The sequence below is a fragment of the Oryzias latipes genome, chromosome 6 (assembly GCF_002234675.1).
Source record: "Oryzias latipes chromosome 6, ASM223467v1".
NCBI classification, from domain to species: domain Eukaryota; kingdom Metazoa; phylum Chordata; class Actinopteri; order Beloniformes; family Adrianichthyidae; genus Oryzias; species Oryzias latipes.
In genome coordinates, this window is record NC_019864.2 from 7,791,456 (window position 1) to 7,807,456 (window position 16,001).

Here is a 16,001-nt window from a genome sequence, read left to right on the forward strand (position 1 = left end):
CCTGCTTGCCCCGTACATGTTTCCCCATGTTTGCGCTGACAGCCTGTTTTCACCTGGAAGGACAGTTGTGACCAAGCCATAATGTCCTGCATGCTGTAAAACATTAGCAAAAAAGCAAAAAAAAAAAGCCCTCTTTCTTTTTATAACTCATTTTCCTATGAAATCCAACACAAATTTGACAGGAACCCCACTGTTTCAGCAGAGAATGGAAATGTCAATAAAATGTTTGCAATCCTCAGCGTCAGAGAAAAGTTGGAAGAACCAGGAGGTTCCATGCAGGTCCTAATCTTGTAGTCTGTCCTATTTATGTGAACACTTCTGCACAATTGCTTTGGGTTTTCTGGCTTCACCCTCAGGCTTTAACTGTACAAACTCCTAACAGTATTTCTCTGTCATTGTTTCTGCTGTTTTATGTGAGTTATCATGAGGTATTGGAGTTTGTTTTGCTCTTCCGTATTGTCACTTTGAGTCATGAGAAAAACTGTTGGATTCCACAGAGAAACATGTTCATTAGGGAGTCTTGTCTTTGCTGTTAGAACTGACGTGTTTTTCAGGAAAAAAAAAGATTATGAGTTGGGAAGCGTATCAATGTTGTCATGAGCCTTTTAGTACTCTCTGTTAAACACACCCAAGAACCTCCACACACTCATGTTCCTTCACTTCACTGTCACACCATGTTTCTGGTTTCTCTTCTTTATTTAAGGATCATTGACTGGATATAAGAACTGGAAGCATAGAAAATAGTTTAATTCTGGCTCCAACCAAAGGCAATTCAGTCGCCACTTTATATCGCGATAGGGATGTCGCCATGTTGAAGCCAAATGACGTCAGTAAAGAGTGATTGGTCTGAGTCAGTCTGAGTCAACGTTTCTATGGCAACCCCTGTCGCCAATCAGGAGTGAGCTTGTTCGAAGGGCACACCGCTACCACTTGAAAACAGGCTCGGGAGAATCTGCCAATAAAACATGTTGAACATTCAACGTGTGACCACCTTTTTTAGAGAGGCATACGATTGGTCAGTTTGTAACTTGAGTTACGTGCACTATAGGAAAAACATGAAAAAGTTTGCATACTTATAAGAACATGTTTAAAAAGGTTTCAGATCAAGAATGGTTTTTCTGACAAATCGAGTGACTGAGTAATTTTTATTTCTCAGTAGACGTTTATGGGATTTTGGCTTTTTGGAACCAGCAGATACTTCCTGTTTGGAATGTGAGAGAGGAGGGGTCACTAATTCCAGTTCTCTTATACAGTCAATTTTTGAAACACCCCTCACTCTATTCTTCATGGGGGAAAAAATGCTTTGTTAAACGTTTCGTCAATCATGTGCAGAAGATGAGATCAAAGCAATGCACCTGTAGCTGCAAAGGGCTGAGTCCAGAAGCTGCCGCCGCTGCCATTGCCGACGGAATGAACTGCATTGGGTAATTCTCACCTGCAGAACAACCACAACAACACAAGTTACAGAGTGAGGTAGGGGCAGAGTTCAGAACAAGAACAAACCCGCTCTTCATCGTCTGCCTTTGAGCCGCTCACTCTCTTTTTCATCGCTTTGTCTCCTTTCCTGCTCCTCTCATGTTTTTATTCAGGGCATATGAAACACGGAGACCCGCCAGATGAAGGTTGATCATGCTCGGTGTTTGTTCAAACCAGGTCCGATAGAGCTTGCTCTCACAAATTCATGCATGAGCACATCTTAGAACTCCCACTGTTCTACTTTAAAAGGCTTTTCATGTCCAGGTTATTGTTAAACGCAGATCAGTCATGGGAGAATTTGCCAGCATTTGAAGTTGTTATTTCACTTTTGTTTCTTTTCCGTAGCTGCAGGACTAAATATGGATTATTCTGTGTGAATCTGGAGAGTCGGTGCTTCCTCTTGTCAAGAGAGCACCTGGAGGAATCCATGGGATCAAGGAATGTTGGAACGAGGCAGAGACGCAAAGAAAGCAGGCAGTGCAGGGAATCTTAAAAAATAGAGTCGACTGTGCATTTTTTCTTTGTATAAAAGGTTTGAAGTAATTTGAAAAGCTTTTTTGTAACTAATTCCAACTTGCAATGCACGTGCATAATTATAAATCATTTTTGGGGAAAATTTAACTTTTTTTGTGAGATGTGACCATATCTTCAGCCGATGCACACAAAATGATCAGGAGTCGCCGAATAGTCCTGCAAGTGTGTGAAAATAAAATGTTGCAGATGTGCAGCGCCACTGTCATGCTTTGACAAATGCCTGAAAGAGACATTCCAGTTCACACTGTGTCCAATGCGGTGATCCCAGAGTGAACAAGGAGGGCTTGAAAATCTCTCCACTAATTTCCAGAACATTCCTCACCTGACACACCTCATTAACTTACACTGGGACGGCAGTGTTTGTGCGAGACGGTATACCTGGCTTGTAGGACATGCCGGGTGGGAAGAGGAAGCCTTGCTGCGCGGCGGCGGCGGCAGCCAGAGACCGCTGGTCGTGTGGAAACACTGGGATCATGAGAGGAGGCATGTGACCCTGGACCTGAGAGGCAAGAAAAAAAAAAACTAGAGTGAAGAAGTGATGGGTGGGAAATGGAGAGGTAGGTTACTGTAAGTATCTCAACACTGCAAAAGTCATGCAAAGTTAATGCGTTCCACTTTAAACATTTTCCCAACTGCCAAGGCCAGATATAGGGATTTGGGGGGACAATGCCCCCTAAATGCAGTGACTTCCCCCCAAATACGACATTCGGCAAAAATCCATAATTACCTAAAAATAAATAAAAGTTACAACAACTAGAAAAATACAAATGTCAGAAAGACAAACACCAACAAAAACAAAATAAAGGACAAAAAATATGTATGGATAGACGAACAGACAGATGGACAAATATACAGAAAAAGAAAAGATAATTGCAGCTTCAACAGGGCACAATTCACTGCCCTGCTTGTGCCTGTCCAAAGCCCGGTAAACGCAGTGGGAATTGTAAGGAAAAACATTCAACATAGAACTTATAGAACAAATCAAATAGATCAAAGGAGACGATAAGTATATGGATGGATGAACGGATATGATCATTTTGCATATATGGGCCTTGGAGATACATGACACGCCGAACCCTCAGCCCACCAAGCACCCCAGATATTTCATTTGCACCCCATGGTGGGTTTGGCTTTAACCTGGCCTGCCAACTGCATGCATAATAAAAAATAATACAGTTCCGTATAGCAACTCTTAAACAATTATACTATATATAATATATAATACTATTGTAATAACTACAAATGATTTGTGACGTAGAATATTTTGTATTATAAAACATTTGTTTATTTACTCGCTAAATATCTGCTACAATTCAGCAAAATAACGTCCTTTATTTTATTTTTAGAAACTTCTCACGAACCTCAAACTAACGTTGAGCTAAACAATCAAGCCTGAGACAAAACCACCTCTCGTTTTCTACCTGTCATAATTCAAACTTTTCATACAAGACTTCAACTTGAAATAACACTAATGATTTTGATTTGATTTTGATTGATAATGATTCTAAATATATTTTATGTAACAATTTTTAAATATTTTTAGGTTGTATTATTGAGGGGATTCTGAATTCCCGTATGCAGACCCGTTGTAGATCAAATTAATTTTCAATTCCCCATCTGATTTTTGATGATGTCTTGGGCTTTTATGCTTTCCTTCTCTGTCTCCCTACTTATTTTCCTGTATTTTTCTCTCCTTTTCCATGCAGTTTTTGCCTGAAAGTTTCAGATTCTTAAACATTAAAGCCTAACAGTAACTGATACCAATTGTAGGATTGATCTTGTTATTGTCGTAGAAGAGCAAATACCATAAAAATATTGGAGTTTCTGAGACTCATAAGGAAATTTATCTTTGTATTTTGGTCATGACAACTACAGACAATATGTTTAATCTTTTTAAATAACAAAACGAGATCTGCTTTATAAAATCCTAAAACTTGGTTAAAAATGACTGATAGCGAGACTCCATCAGTCTGATCTCATCATATATTATTATGAACTACCTACATGGTAACATGTTGTGTTGGAATCTTTGTCTGTTTTTTAGGAAACATATCACCAGTAAATGTGTTCATTTGTATTCGATTTATCATGTATTGCAAAGTTATTTTATTGGATGTACACAGTATTTTTGTATCTTCGCCTTTGGATATAAACTGACATGTCAGTGTTTCATCAATTCTGCACAGATCTTTAAAATGTTCCTTTCCTTTCCCTTACTCTAACAGAAATAATGCATAAGCTGTTGTGTTTTTGATCATTTCAAAGTATGTCATAAAACTGTATTAAAATCTGCAAAGAAGAGCAAGACAGGGGTCCCCAAACCTGACGCTGCAGACTGGCACCAATCTGATTTATTTACTATCTGATTCTGAAGGAAGTTTTATTTTGGAAAGCTACTGGAATTTCTACACCACATCCGACTCATTCATGACACGTCAAGTCGCTCGGTCACGTGTTGAAAAGTGGCTTGAATTGAAACCAACAAGCTAGCAAAGTTCACAAAAACAAACATATTTGAAAAGTTTATTTTAGCATAAAAGATTCACTGAGGAAACAGAAGAGCCTTGGACTTCAAAATAAAAGAAATCTGCATTTAAGAGAGAAAAACCAGGAGTTTCTACTCCAAATATGGATTTATTGTGACAGTTGTTGCTGCTAATAAAGTTGTTCAAACGGTGGAGTCAGGTTTATGATTAAATTTGTACAATACCAGTTTTGGTGACTGCTCATCTGTCAGATGAGGCTGAAGTTGGCATCTACATTTTTTTGGTGTCCACCTTGACAGTTGTGGGTTTCACATTTTTAAATCTAGTGAACAAAAGATTAAAGCAGCTGCAGGTATTTAACAGACAATAAATATCAACTTTACCCTAACTTTAAAGGAAACTGTACTTTGCTTCCATGCACAAATGTAATGTTGGTTCTTCTGTTTATAAAAGACAGACCTTTTAACAGAAGCTCCATCAACGGATGGGGAACAACAGTCTGGACCACTCTGACAATAGAAACGTCTCTACACCAACCCCAAATCCATAGATTTCAAAGTCTGATTAACAAAAACGGAGAACAGTCTGAGTAACTTTAGAACTTAAGAATTGATTGTTTAACATTTCAACAAATGTGGAGAGCTGCAACTATAAGAGAGCCATTGAGAACCACTGCTAACATGTTAAGACTCTCTCAAAAATGCCATCTGCATTTTGGTCATTTTTGCTGAGTGAGAATCCCTTCAGGTCTGAAGCATGTTGTCCTAGAAAAACCATGTCCACACATAAGTGAGGGCAAAGCAAAAAGCACCCATCTCCAGAGTACTCTAATTTGACATAAATGCTATTTTTCATTGAATGACACTTTAATCATGATCATGTTTTTGTGTTAATGACCTCTTCTGTTTTGTGACATATTTTTATTCATATATAACTTTTGCTTAGCTATGTTTTTTCTATTTGTTTTATAGTTGTTGTTTTTTTATTCACTTTCTTACTCTATATTCCAGCAGCTAAAAATGCAGCATAAGCAGCAAATATGAGCATGGAGTCACTCCTCACATGCTCCTGCTCTCATCTCTGCTTTATCTCCGTTACTCTGATGTCGTGAACCAGACTGCCCTCATATCCCTCAGCCCCCAATGCCCCGTTTTGACCTCCTTCATTGTGACATCCTGTGTGATTCCTCGACTTGTCTGCCTTTGTGAGGCGGCGTTGTGTTGCTGAATCGGTTAAATAGGAAGAAGGCTGTCCTCTGGCATGTTGATGATGTGTGAGGGAGGGTAAAGGGCTGGCAGTTGGGAGGTTTAAAGAGCATGACTAAATAGGGAGATAAAGACATGAAAAGGACCGTGTGAGTCATTAACTCAAGAATGAACAGAAAAGTAGAAGCCCAGTTTTAATATTTTTTTATTAAGTTAAAAAGAAAAATGGAAGTTATTTAACTTTCAAGAAGTTTCCTCCCTGTACCAGTGTCCTTTCTCCCACACTCCAATAAAAGTCAGTTTCAAGCTTTCTACGGCCCTGAAGCCCAAATCACATCAACAAATCACTTGGCGCAAAAACAAATTAAAGATTACAATTTAAAAAGTGAAACAAATAATTAAAAAAAGAATATTACATTTTAGAAATAAAAACTGAATTCCACAAACCCAAACACATTTCCAAAAAAAAAGAAACTAAATAAAAATGAAACCTTCAGAAAAACAAAAGACATTTTTAAAAATCAATTTGAAATGTTAAAATGTTTGTCCATCGTTTTAATTAAAAGTTAATCTGGATGTGCTCCCTAGTGACGATAAACTTTTATTACTATGCAGACATTGAAGACGCATTTAAAAAAAGCTCAAATGCAGAAATCAAACATTAACATCCGATCAGTGACGTCCCATAGTACCTATCTTTTCTGAGGGTTTTTTGTGTGTTTCTTTTCTGAAAATTCCTTCTGTTTTCTGAAACGTTTTATTTTTGTTTCATTTTTTTTTTGTTTCTTAGAATCCTGTTTTGGTTTCTGGTATTTAGTTTAGATTCAGGGCCATAGTTTCCAGATGAGACACCATTACAGATTCTGTGCTTTAACAAAGCAGAAAGTTGGAGAGATTTTCGGGTCTTTAGCCGTCTTCAGGGTTAAGGTTAGAATAAGGCTGCATCTGGGTGTTTCTGTGTGGGTGAACAGCAGGCGTTTGTCTTATCAGTACTCGGCTTTGTCTGTGTGGAGTTACATGTGTTCGTGGCGTGACCTCTTCAGACAACCTTGCTCAGGTCACCGTCTTAAAAAGAAGAAGGCCTTATGCCTTCGGAGGCGCGAGCATATAGACCCATGCATGTTCAATACATTCCCGTACTCCCAATCACACACAGGAGTGAGAGATGAGACGTCTTGTGACATGAAAAAAGAGACGAAAGAGAGCAGAAAAATGAGTCTGTGTCTAAATAGCTAAAAAAAAAAAAAAAAAAGCAGAGGAGGAGAGAGGTGGGGGTGGAGGTTATAGAGTGGGACAAAATGCTCCCATTCATTGTATTCCTCTGGGAACACTGGGACTGACTGGGGCTGCTTCACTAGCGCAAACACACAAAGATCTCCTTTTACCAAAGGGAGGGGGGTCGGTCAATGAATGGATGGGGAGGTGGTGCAGCAGAGGCCCCCACTGCTCACCCCCAAAGAAAACACAAGCTCCCCGTCCTCTAACTGCCCACCAGACACAACGGCGTACACACCTAAGCAACAAGAAGTTGGTGTGTAACTCTTGGTGTGTGTAAAGACACGCTCTAAGAATTAATGGTGCTCTTGTGCGGGGGCAGCAGGTTAGGGGGCAGTGAGTACGTATCTGGCCTGTCTTTATGTTCCAGTGATTGAGAAGCAGAGAGGGAGAGAACCACCGTGTTGTCAGATGCGTTTGCACACATGTAGGCCTGCATGGGACAGACAAAGCTGACAAACAGTTTGAACTTTCTTCTGATTTTTCCCTAAAAGGACAAGAGTGTCCTCGACTTTAAGCTTAGCTTTGCAATTAAACAGGAACAAAAGGAGAAATAGAGACCTTTGAGTCCAACGCAATGCATCAAAACATATATTGGGAGGCAAAAAAGTGGCCCTTATTAAAAACTTTATGCTATGTCACGGCAGAATTACCTATTTTGAGTATTCTCTCAATACTTCATAGCGTAATAGGTTTTAGGTGTTCTTTGCCGCATAGATATGAAAGTCCTAAGATTTAAATTTGTGTTTCGCAAGTGTTTCTGAAAACACATAAATAGGATTTTTTGTTTGAGTACGAAAGCTACGATCACATTGCCCTTGGCGATGCATGTTCAAGTGACCATTTTCATGACAAGTCTACATACGCCTGTAAATGTGCGTTTTGGTCTTCAAAGTTCAAAAGTCTCATGTTCACGCATCGCTTTTTTATAACCATCTTTGGCACAACACACATTAGTGCAGCCTTTAAAGGCGCATGGAAAGTTAAACCAGGTTTAACTGGGTTACAATACCTGTAACTTCCAATCTTGCTTGCAAGACGTAGAAAAACAGATATCACAAAAACAAATGTTACTGTGTCACGCTGACTACCAACCTTTTAGTAACACGGAAAAAAACACAGTCTGACTCTGCTAGATGTTAGCCATGTTAGCATACTCATAATACCAACCAAACTTGTGTGCAACTCGTAAAAAAAAAGAAAAAAAACCCAGCTAAATTAAATTTACTTCTACGGTTCACTCCTCGTCCATGAATTCAGGAAACAGATTATTATTATTAATTTTAAGGTTTTTAACTGTGCCTTATAGTGCGTAAACTATAGTAAATTAGTTTATTTATATACAGTTAAGATCAACTTTATTAATCCCCGTAGGAAAGTTTGGTTCCACAAACTGCTGTTTCCTGTGTGGTTAGAACCGGTGGGTCCGACCGGACTGAATTTTTTGAACCTCTTTTTATTTATGAGTTTGAAATTCAAAATGTACTTAAAAGGGTCTTTTGATTGCAAGGTTAGCATTAGGTTGAACAGCCTCCCTAACTGGGCAGAAGATCCTGACTCTTGTTTCTCTCACCGAGTTGCCTTTCTCTGCAGAGGCTGGTGGTTGTCTTCTCTAGCCAAGATTTCAACAACAAAGCGGTGAAAAGACTGGCTTTATGTCAACCCAACATAAACCAGTGGGTGACTTCACTCATCCACTTCTTCCATTTCCTTATACAGTCATTGCCCAACACTTACAGCGTGGTCTTTGAAGGACTCAACAACAGACATTATAGAGTCCAGGTCTTCGAGGTCGAGGTCTTGGGTTTCGTTGTCCACAAAGTTTTTAGAGTCACAGTCAAATTAAATGCAGGTATATTCAGCTCCTCAGACTAATCTGAGTATTCAGCTGCTGTAACATTAGTTTAACAGTAGTAGTAGTGTACGATTGGTCATTTGATATGCTAAAACACATTGGAACTAACATATGAAAGCACCCAGAGAGCGATTTTTTTTAGGAGAGGAGTCCAAATATTTCATAACTGTGCACACAATTTTGTTTTCTTTGTAAATATGAATCGCACCACATTTTTTAAAGTCCCTCAAGAATAGCTGAACAGGAAGCTTTATGGTTTTGTTTTGTGAAAGTGTTTGTCATGACCACTCTCTTACCACACTCAAAGGTTTCTAAGCTGAGCTGAGTGAGAGACAGAGAAGCAATTGTTTTAAGGGTAACAGACTTACAGGTTAATGGAATCGGGGGTCGGACTCTGTAAAGTAAGGAGTCAGCTAGCAAGCCCAATCGACATTAAAGGCTTCCCGAGTTATTTTGTCTAAAGCTTTCCATGCTGACGTGGGAGCCATCCATCCATCTGATAGCTGCTTGCCTGCTGAATTGTCCTTTGCTCTATTGTAAATGTCTGCAGATTATTTTGCTTACAGTACCAAAGAAATGTGTCCCTGATTTCTGTTTGATAAAAAAAAAAAAAAGCATTTTATATAATTTAGTCATCACAGATTGCTGGTTCTGTAACCTAAAGCAAAGAAACTGGATTTCCAGCTGGAATTTCACTATCATTTTTCATTAATTAGCCCAAACAGACGAAGCTCAAATGAAGGACGACCCACAGATAAAATGATGAAAGCAACAAGTAAACAACAACTGCAGGATCAGAGCCAAAGGACAGACAAGTAAAAGGCCGACGGTGTAGGAGGGAGACAGAAAAGTTATAAATGAAGAACAGAGAGAGGGAGGAGGAGGAGGAGGAGGAGGAGGAGGAGTATGGCTTTGCAGTCATTAATTAGCCTGTTAGCTAGGGCCTGGGCGCTGTGGTTTAGGCCTGCGTCTTTGTGGGCCTGAAGGAAATGGGCCACATATGAGAGCCATTATAAGAACTGACTTAACAAAGACACATGCCTGTCAGCCACCAGGCTGGGCTCTGCTTACGGCACACAAAGGACCCGCCACCACTGCGTGTGTGGGAGCCTGCCTGCGTGTTTGACTGTATGCAAGTTTTTCCACAAGTGTGTACACTTTTTAGCTCTTGCGGCTTTGTGTGTATCTGACAAAAGCACGTGTGTGTAAGTTATCCATTAGTGTCAGCTGGCTCCTCTTAAGGTTAATGCAGAAATGCCCATGGACCCGATTAGAGCTGTGAAAAAATAAAAGTTGGCCTGTAGCTGCGTGGAGACATTTTATCTGCTCGGATTGGTTGTGTGGTGCCTGTCTTCACACTTTTGTGTGCCTGCTTGTGTGTGTGTAACTATATCTATCAGAATGAGGCCTTCGGAAGCATTTCTTTAACCTCTGGACATCCCCCGCTGGCTCTCTACACCATTTAAAACCACATGACAGGAAACCCGGGTCACTTTGAACTGCTCCCCTACCACGGCGGCTGACAAACACATTGACACTCTCCGCTGCCGCTATCAAAAAGAGAAGGAAGATACAGACCACTGAAAATGGTTTAATATTTTTAAGAACCTTGTTTTGACACATTCAAAACATTTTAACAGATTTTAAGTTATTTTAACTTCTCTTTGCTCTATGCCACATGTGTCAAACACAAGGCCCGGGGGCCAAATGTGGCCCGCCATGTCATTTTATGTGGCCCGCAAGAACATTAAAGTTTTTAATTTCTTATTTTTTTTTTTTTAATTGAGTTCATATTATTTATGTATAGCTGTTGTAGTTATTCAATGTTTGCAGGTCTTATGTGTGTTTATGCAGACAAATTGTTGTCATCAAACCATCAGTTGGATGCACGGCTGTGTGCAGCCTTTTTTTTTAAATGTAACGATATAATACATGTTCTTTCTAGCTCAGTTTGATGTTATTTTTTTTTATTCACTAGTTTGATCCTTCATTACTGGAGTTATGTGGCTTTAATCAGCTGTCAAAATTAAAAAGGATTTATGCTAAAGTAACGAGTAAACATATGTTTTCTATGCAACTGCAATTGTCACTTTAAAAAGTTAGAGTAAAAAAGTAATAAGTTATTTAATATTATGGAGTAGTTACATTAATTATATTTAGTTACATGTATAAGTTATATTTGGCCCTTTGCTAATGTGGCCCTCAATTAAAATGTGTTTGACACCACTGCTCTACGCCTTTCCCAGCTTTTCTCAAAGTCAGCACAGTTGATCATTTTTTTATCTCATTAAAAGCCAGGATCTAGAATTAAGGAAATTATTATTAAAATGAGTCAAAATCCTTTTGCTCCATACTCTTGACAAAAGAAAAACGTGATTAAAGACTCAAAACAAAATCAAACTGCTTGATTTAAAAAAATGTGCATAAGACATGGAAAAAGCATTTTACTAAACAGAAATACTTCATAACATGGACAAGCCATTCTAAATCTCTAAGACAGTTAGGTCATTATTTTGGGGAAAAAAAATTAGATTTATGTTCTAAGAACAATAAGTTCTACTGTTACATTTTATGAAAATTTATTAAGATGAGCCAACTTTTACTTATGTATTCTCATTTTGCTCACATTTTGTTCTAAAATGAGTCATTTTCATTTATTAAACAAGTTTTTGTTTAATAATGTTTAGCGGTGTTGTACTGTGGTTTTTCTTTTAAACACATTACTGTCAAAGTTGAGAGTTAGCGTAGTCTCAGTAGCATTTGTTTTAGCTGTATCAGACTGTTTTTTATAAGTTGCAACCAAGGTTGGAAGTTCCAGTTATTGTGAATACACTAATGTAACGTGTAGAGTGTTACAAACAAGTTCTAGAGTTGCTGTGAGCACAGTTAACAATGGCTGACTGACTAACTGACTCTTTTGTCTCACTTATAGTTTGAAAACAGACCATTCATCGATGCTGTGCCTCATAATCCTAATTTTATTAATGATGAGAAGAGAACTACAACACATTTGTTTAGTAGATTTTTTTTATGCTGAATCAATGAATAGGCATGCCCAAAAAAATGTATAGAGCAGCAACTGTTGATCTTTTCCATAAATTCTTTTCTGGATTTTCAAATTTCCTCCATCTGAGCAACATCTTGTGCATTAAATTAAGATGTCAATGACAACTGACACCTGGAAGGAAAATAGCTTCACCAGACTGTGGTCTAACTTTTTTGTTTTGTTTTGTTTCGGGCTGAAACAGTAGCATTTGGTCAGCTCCTCAGAGTATTGGCCTGAGAGGAGCTCAGGTCTGGAGCTGATAAGTAGAAACAGACCAGGGCAGCCCTGCCTGTGCGCTCCAGGCCAAGACATTCGACACAGTGTAAACAGCCCAAACCCCAGCGACTATAGAGCCTGGAGCTCAGCCACCATAACCCTAAACCTGCGTACAGTGGATTCAACATATGTTTCTCGCTAGTTTGGTTTGTTTGCCAAGACACACTTATTGTTTTAGAAGAATCTTAAATGACAAGAAGTTTCAATCCAGCAGTGCACACATAACATTTAGCGTTTTTAAGTAATCTTTCTTTTACTTCTCTGCAAATGCCAGTATTTGCAGACCTCTAAAATTTGATCCAAAACAGAAAATAAGTATGTATTAAAAGTAATGCTATGATCGTTTCAACACGTGTTTACAGCTGATGCTTCTGAAGCTCTACATGCTAACGAGCTGCTCTCCGGAGCTAATTTCTGCATATCCCTTCATCCTCAAAAGCAAACATGACACAGTCTCCACAGCTTCACAGCATGAAGAAAAATCTAGGAGAGAGCTCGCTTTTTTTACTGTCTCGTTCTCTCCTGGGGCTAAGACGCCTAATGAAGTCCGATCCGAGCTTTATTAAGATCCAAGGATGGGGTCTCGCAATAAAAAGAACTAAGAAGAAGAGAAAAGGGAGGGAAAACAAGCCCTCATTTACTCCATCACACCTCCAAAGCATAGAGAGATCCAACGCTGGGGAACAGCAGGGGGGTAAACTGGTAACGGGCTGGACCTGATCTCCGCACCAAGTGGATTCAGCTGATTTAATTAAACCGCAGTCAGACTACTTAAAAAAATAAACTGATCGAACACAAACTGGCCTAATTCCCATGTGGGCATCGGCAACGGCACGCAAATTTGCCAGCATTTGGTTTCACAGCTGGGGGGGATTTTTTTTTTGTGTGTGTGCAAACACTGCACAGACATCCAATCAGAATCCTTCAAGTGGCTTCATACCGCATGAGGAAAGTAAGAGAAAATGAAAGAGTGATGAAGATTGAGGCGATGCAAGTATTGGAAAGAACGTGTAATGTGAAGATATGTTTGCATGAAGTGAATGTGGTTCAATAGAGACAGCTGGATGGAGGCACACAAAGGGAGCCAGTGGATCAATGCAGCTGTGAAATCCAACCATAACCGGGGCATTTACTGGGTCACCATTGTGTTGGTATTGTTCATGTATCGGCAGGTTAGCGGGGTCACTCCTCTCTATAGCAGGCAATGTACGGGTCACGACCCCTGTTGTTACTGCTGTTTCCCTATCAAACATGATACGCTGATAATGGGACCGGAGGAAATTCATCAATGAAACTGTGCTGGAGCAGGGAGGACGTCAGACCAGCAGCATTCGCATGAAGATGAGAGGGTGGAGGCAGCTGGAGAATGGGTGGGTGACGTGAGTGAGTCTGCCTACTAACCTGGATCTGTTGCTGGAGAATATTTATCTTGTGCTGCTGCTGCAAGAGCTGCTGTTGTTGTCTGGCAATCTGCACACACAAACACACAAGAAGATGAAAATGTGTGGAAATGAATAAACACAAACAATATAATGAACTTTTCACACCAATTAACATTTAACTTTGACTTTTCATGATTATCTCGTTTGTTTGTTTTTCCTAATAGTCTCATATTTTTATTGTAGTGATCAAGCCTAAACTCCAGGTCACACATTATGTCTTAGTTACATGCACACATTCGAGGGATTGAAACCCATGTTGTGGGTTTTGGGGACGTTTGAGCCCATGGAGGCTCACAGACAGGGATAGCTGCATCTTATGTTGAGCTTCGTAGACTCACAAACACGTGTTTTAATGAAAAGTCTATGTAAATGTGGGTTTTTTGTGTGAGCAGGTTAACGGGTTGACTTTCACGCGTCACTAAAATATTTTAGTTCGTTTTGGGACTCTACATACAAAACACGAGGTAATTGAGTCAAAAGTTAAACCAGTGGAACATTGATCAATCTGGGACCCCGCTTTGGCCGTGACGTATGCTCGGCATCTTTTTTTAAAACACAGAAGTGTTACCGTGTGAAAATTGATCATGAAGAAGAACTGAATAATTGCAGTTTGGAATTATTTGAAAGTGCCATTATCGTGTGTGTGGTGAGTGTTTCATGAAGCATTTGTGAGGCTATTATAAATTACACGCACTTTTGATGCACAAATGATGCTGTCGTACGATGCCCTTACACAGCACTCCAGTCGTTTGTAAGGTGCACGCACTGGCTCCTTACTGACCACACGCAAATGCTGCACGTATGGGGCGTGCATGTGATGCGTCAGTGCCCATAAGAAGGCCGTAGGACGCCTACAAGACGTCACTTCTGACAAGCACTTAGCAAAACCTTTGAGTGAGTGAAACCATCCTGTCAAACCAGTGGAGGGTAAAATGTCCTAAAGCTGAGCTGATAAACTAAGGAATAAAGTACTTGATGGTATATGTTACACTGCAGCCAACTGTGTCTCTTCGCGAAATATGTCTGGAAAGCAGTTGGATGGAACAGACAGAAGTGCAGAGACGGGTCTTTTTGATCTCTGAGAACAGTGAGAACAATGACATGTCAAGCTCCTGCAGCAACATGAGCACATCCTATAACTGACTACCTTGACATGTTTTCCCACAACAGGCAACAAGAAAAATAGCTGTCGTTTCCACCTTTGCCTTTCTTGTTTTCCTATTATATTAAAATCTTGCTGAACCAATCAGTTAATCTGAAGACTCATCCAGTGATGGACAGCTGGAAGCGACTATTTGTGAGAAGTTAAAACCCTTAGAGGCACTTCAAGATGTTTATGCGATCCCACCCATTCTAAGACAGAAAAAAAAGTGGCTGTCTTCCTCTTTTTTTTCTTGAGAAGTCGTTTAGTATTCTTATTGTAAAATGTAATTATAGACTGCTGAATTTGAGGCGGCACCCCCATTTACACACATGTCATATTTCATTAAAGGCTGATTTCTCAGGGTTTGTCTGTAGGGCATTATCCTATCAAGTCTCAACAGCTAAATGACTGGCTGATATTAGAATCTTTCTGTTCACTTTTCCCACCTCACTTGCTCCTTTCTTGTGCTGTGAGAGGTGGTATGTGTTTTGATGGGAAGCTTGGACTTGTCCAAACAGAGCCTGTCGTATGCCGACCAAGTGTGGCGTGTCGAGAAACAGCAAAAAACAAAGAGCAGATCACCTGAACGCCTCTTCGCCTGGCCTTACTTTTTCTGACTTTTCTCTTTTGTTTTTACGTATTTTCAGCATGAAAGACGTTGCATTTGTCTAAAGACTTTAAAAACGTTAGTCAAAAGATAATAATGTGGCCATATTGTTATGAAGAGAATCATGAACACATTTAAAAATCATTATCTGAGTGGCATTTATATTTCTAAACCAGGGGAGACCAAACTTTTTCAAGGTGGGCCAGATTTTGCCTGCATTCTCTGAACCCTTACATAAACTTTAAATGCAAATTAACTTTCTTTCCTTCACATAAAACTGACAAATATCTAAAAACATTTGTACCCAAAGTATTGGTAATTTCAAATTTGAAGACCAGATAAATAATTAAGAAAATCTCTGTCTGGGAAAAAAACCTTTCGCCAACATTAAATCTGGGCTCACATAAAATGTTACATATTATTCACCATTAAATGCTCACTCTAAACCTCTACATTTTATTACATGAACAGGAAAATAACACAAATCGAATACAGAGGTACAAACCACTGTGGTTTTTCACAGAAACAAATAAATCTGTTCCTTTAGTTTGGCCCTTAAAGCTCTGAGGCTCAAGTAGCCACAGGTTTACAACGGATGGTAACATAATTTAGCCAATCACAATCAAGAAACTGTAAACACAGCTTTTATTAAGTG

The 16,001-nt window shown here is 39.4% G+C and overlaps 1 protein-coding gene across 4 annotated transcripts in view; it reads right to left on the minus strand.

Moving 5' to 3' along the window:
* The window catches only part of sox6a (SRY-box containing gene 6a), a 129,621-nt gene that overhangs the window by 37,344 nt on the left and 76,276 nt on the right, over positions 1–16,001 (minus strand). For 3 of the 4 annotated variants that reach the window (XM_023955377.1, XM_023955378.1, XM_023955376.1), the window contains 3 exons: positions 13,555–13,623; positions 2,389–2,509; positions 1,356–1,435 (listed from right to left, as the gene is read on the minus strand). In XM_023955377.1, the coding sequence (XP_023811145.1) occupies positions 1,356–1,435; positions 2,389–2,509; positions 13,555–13,623 (270 nt within the window). 4 annotated transcript variants of the gene reach the window in all.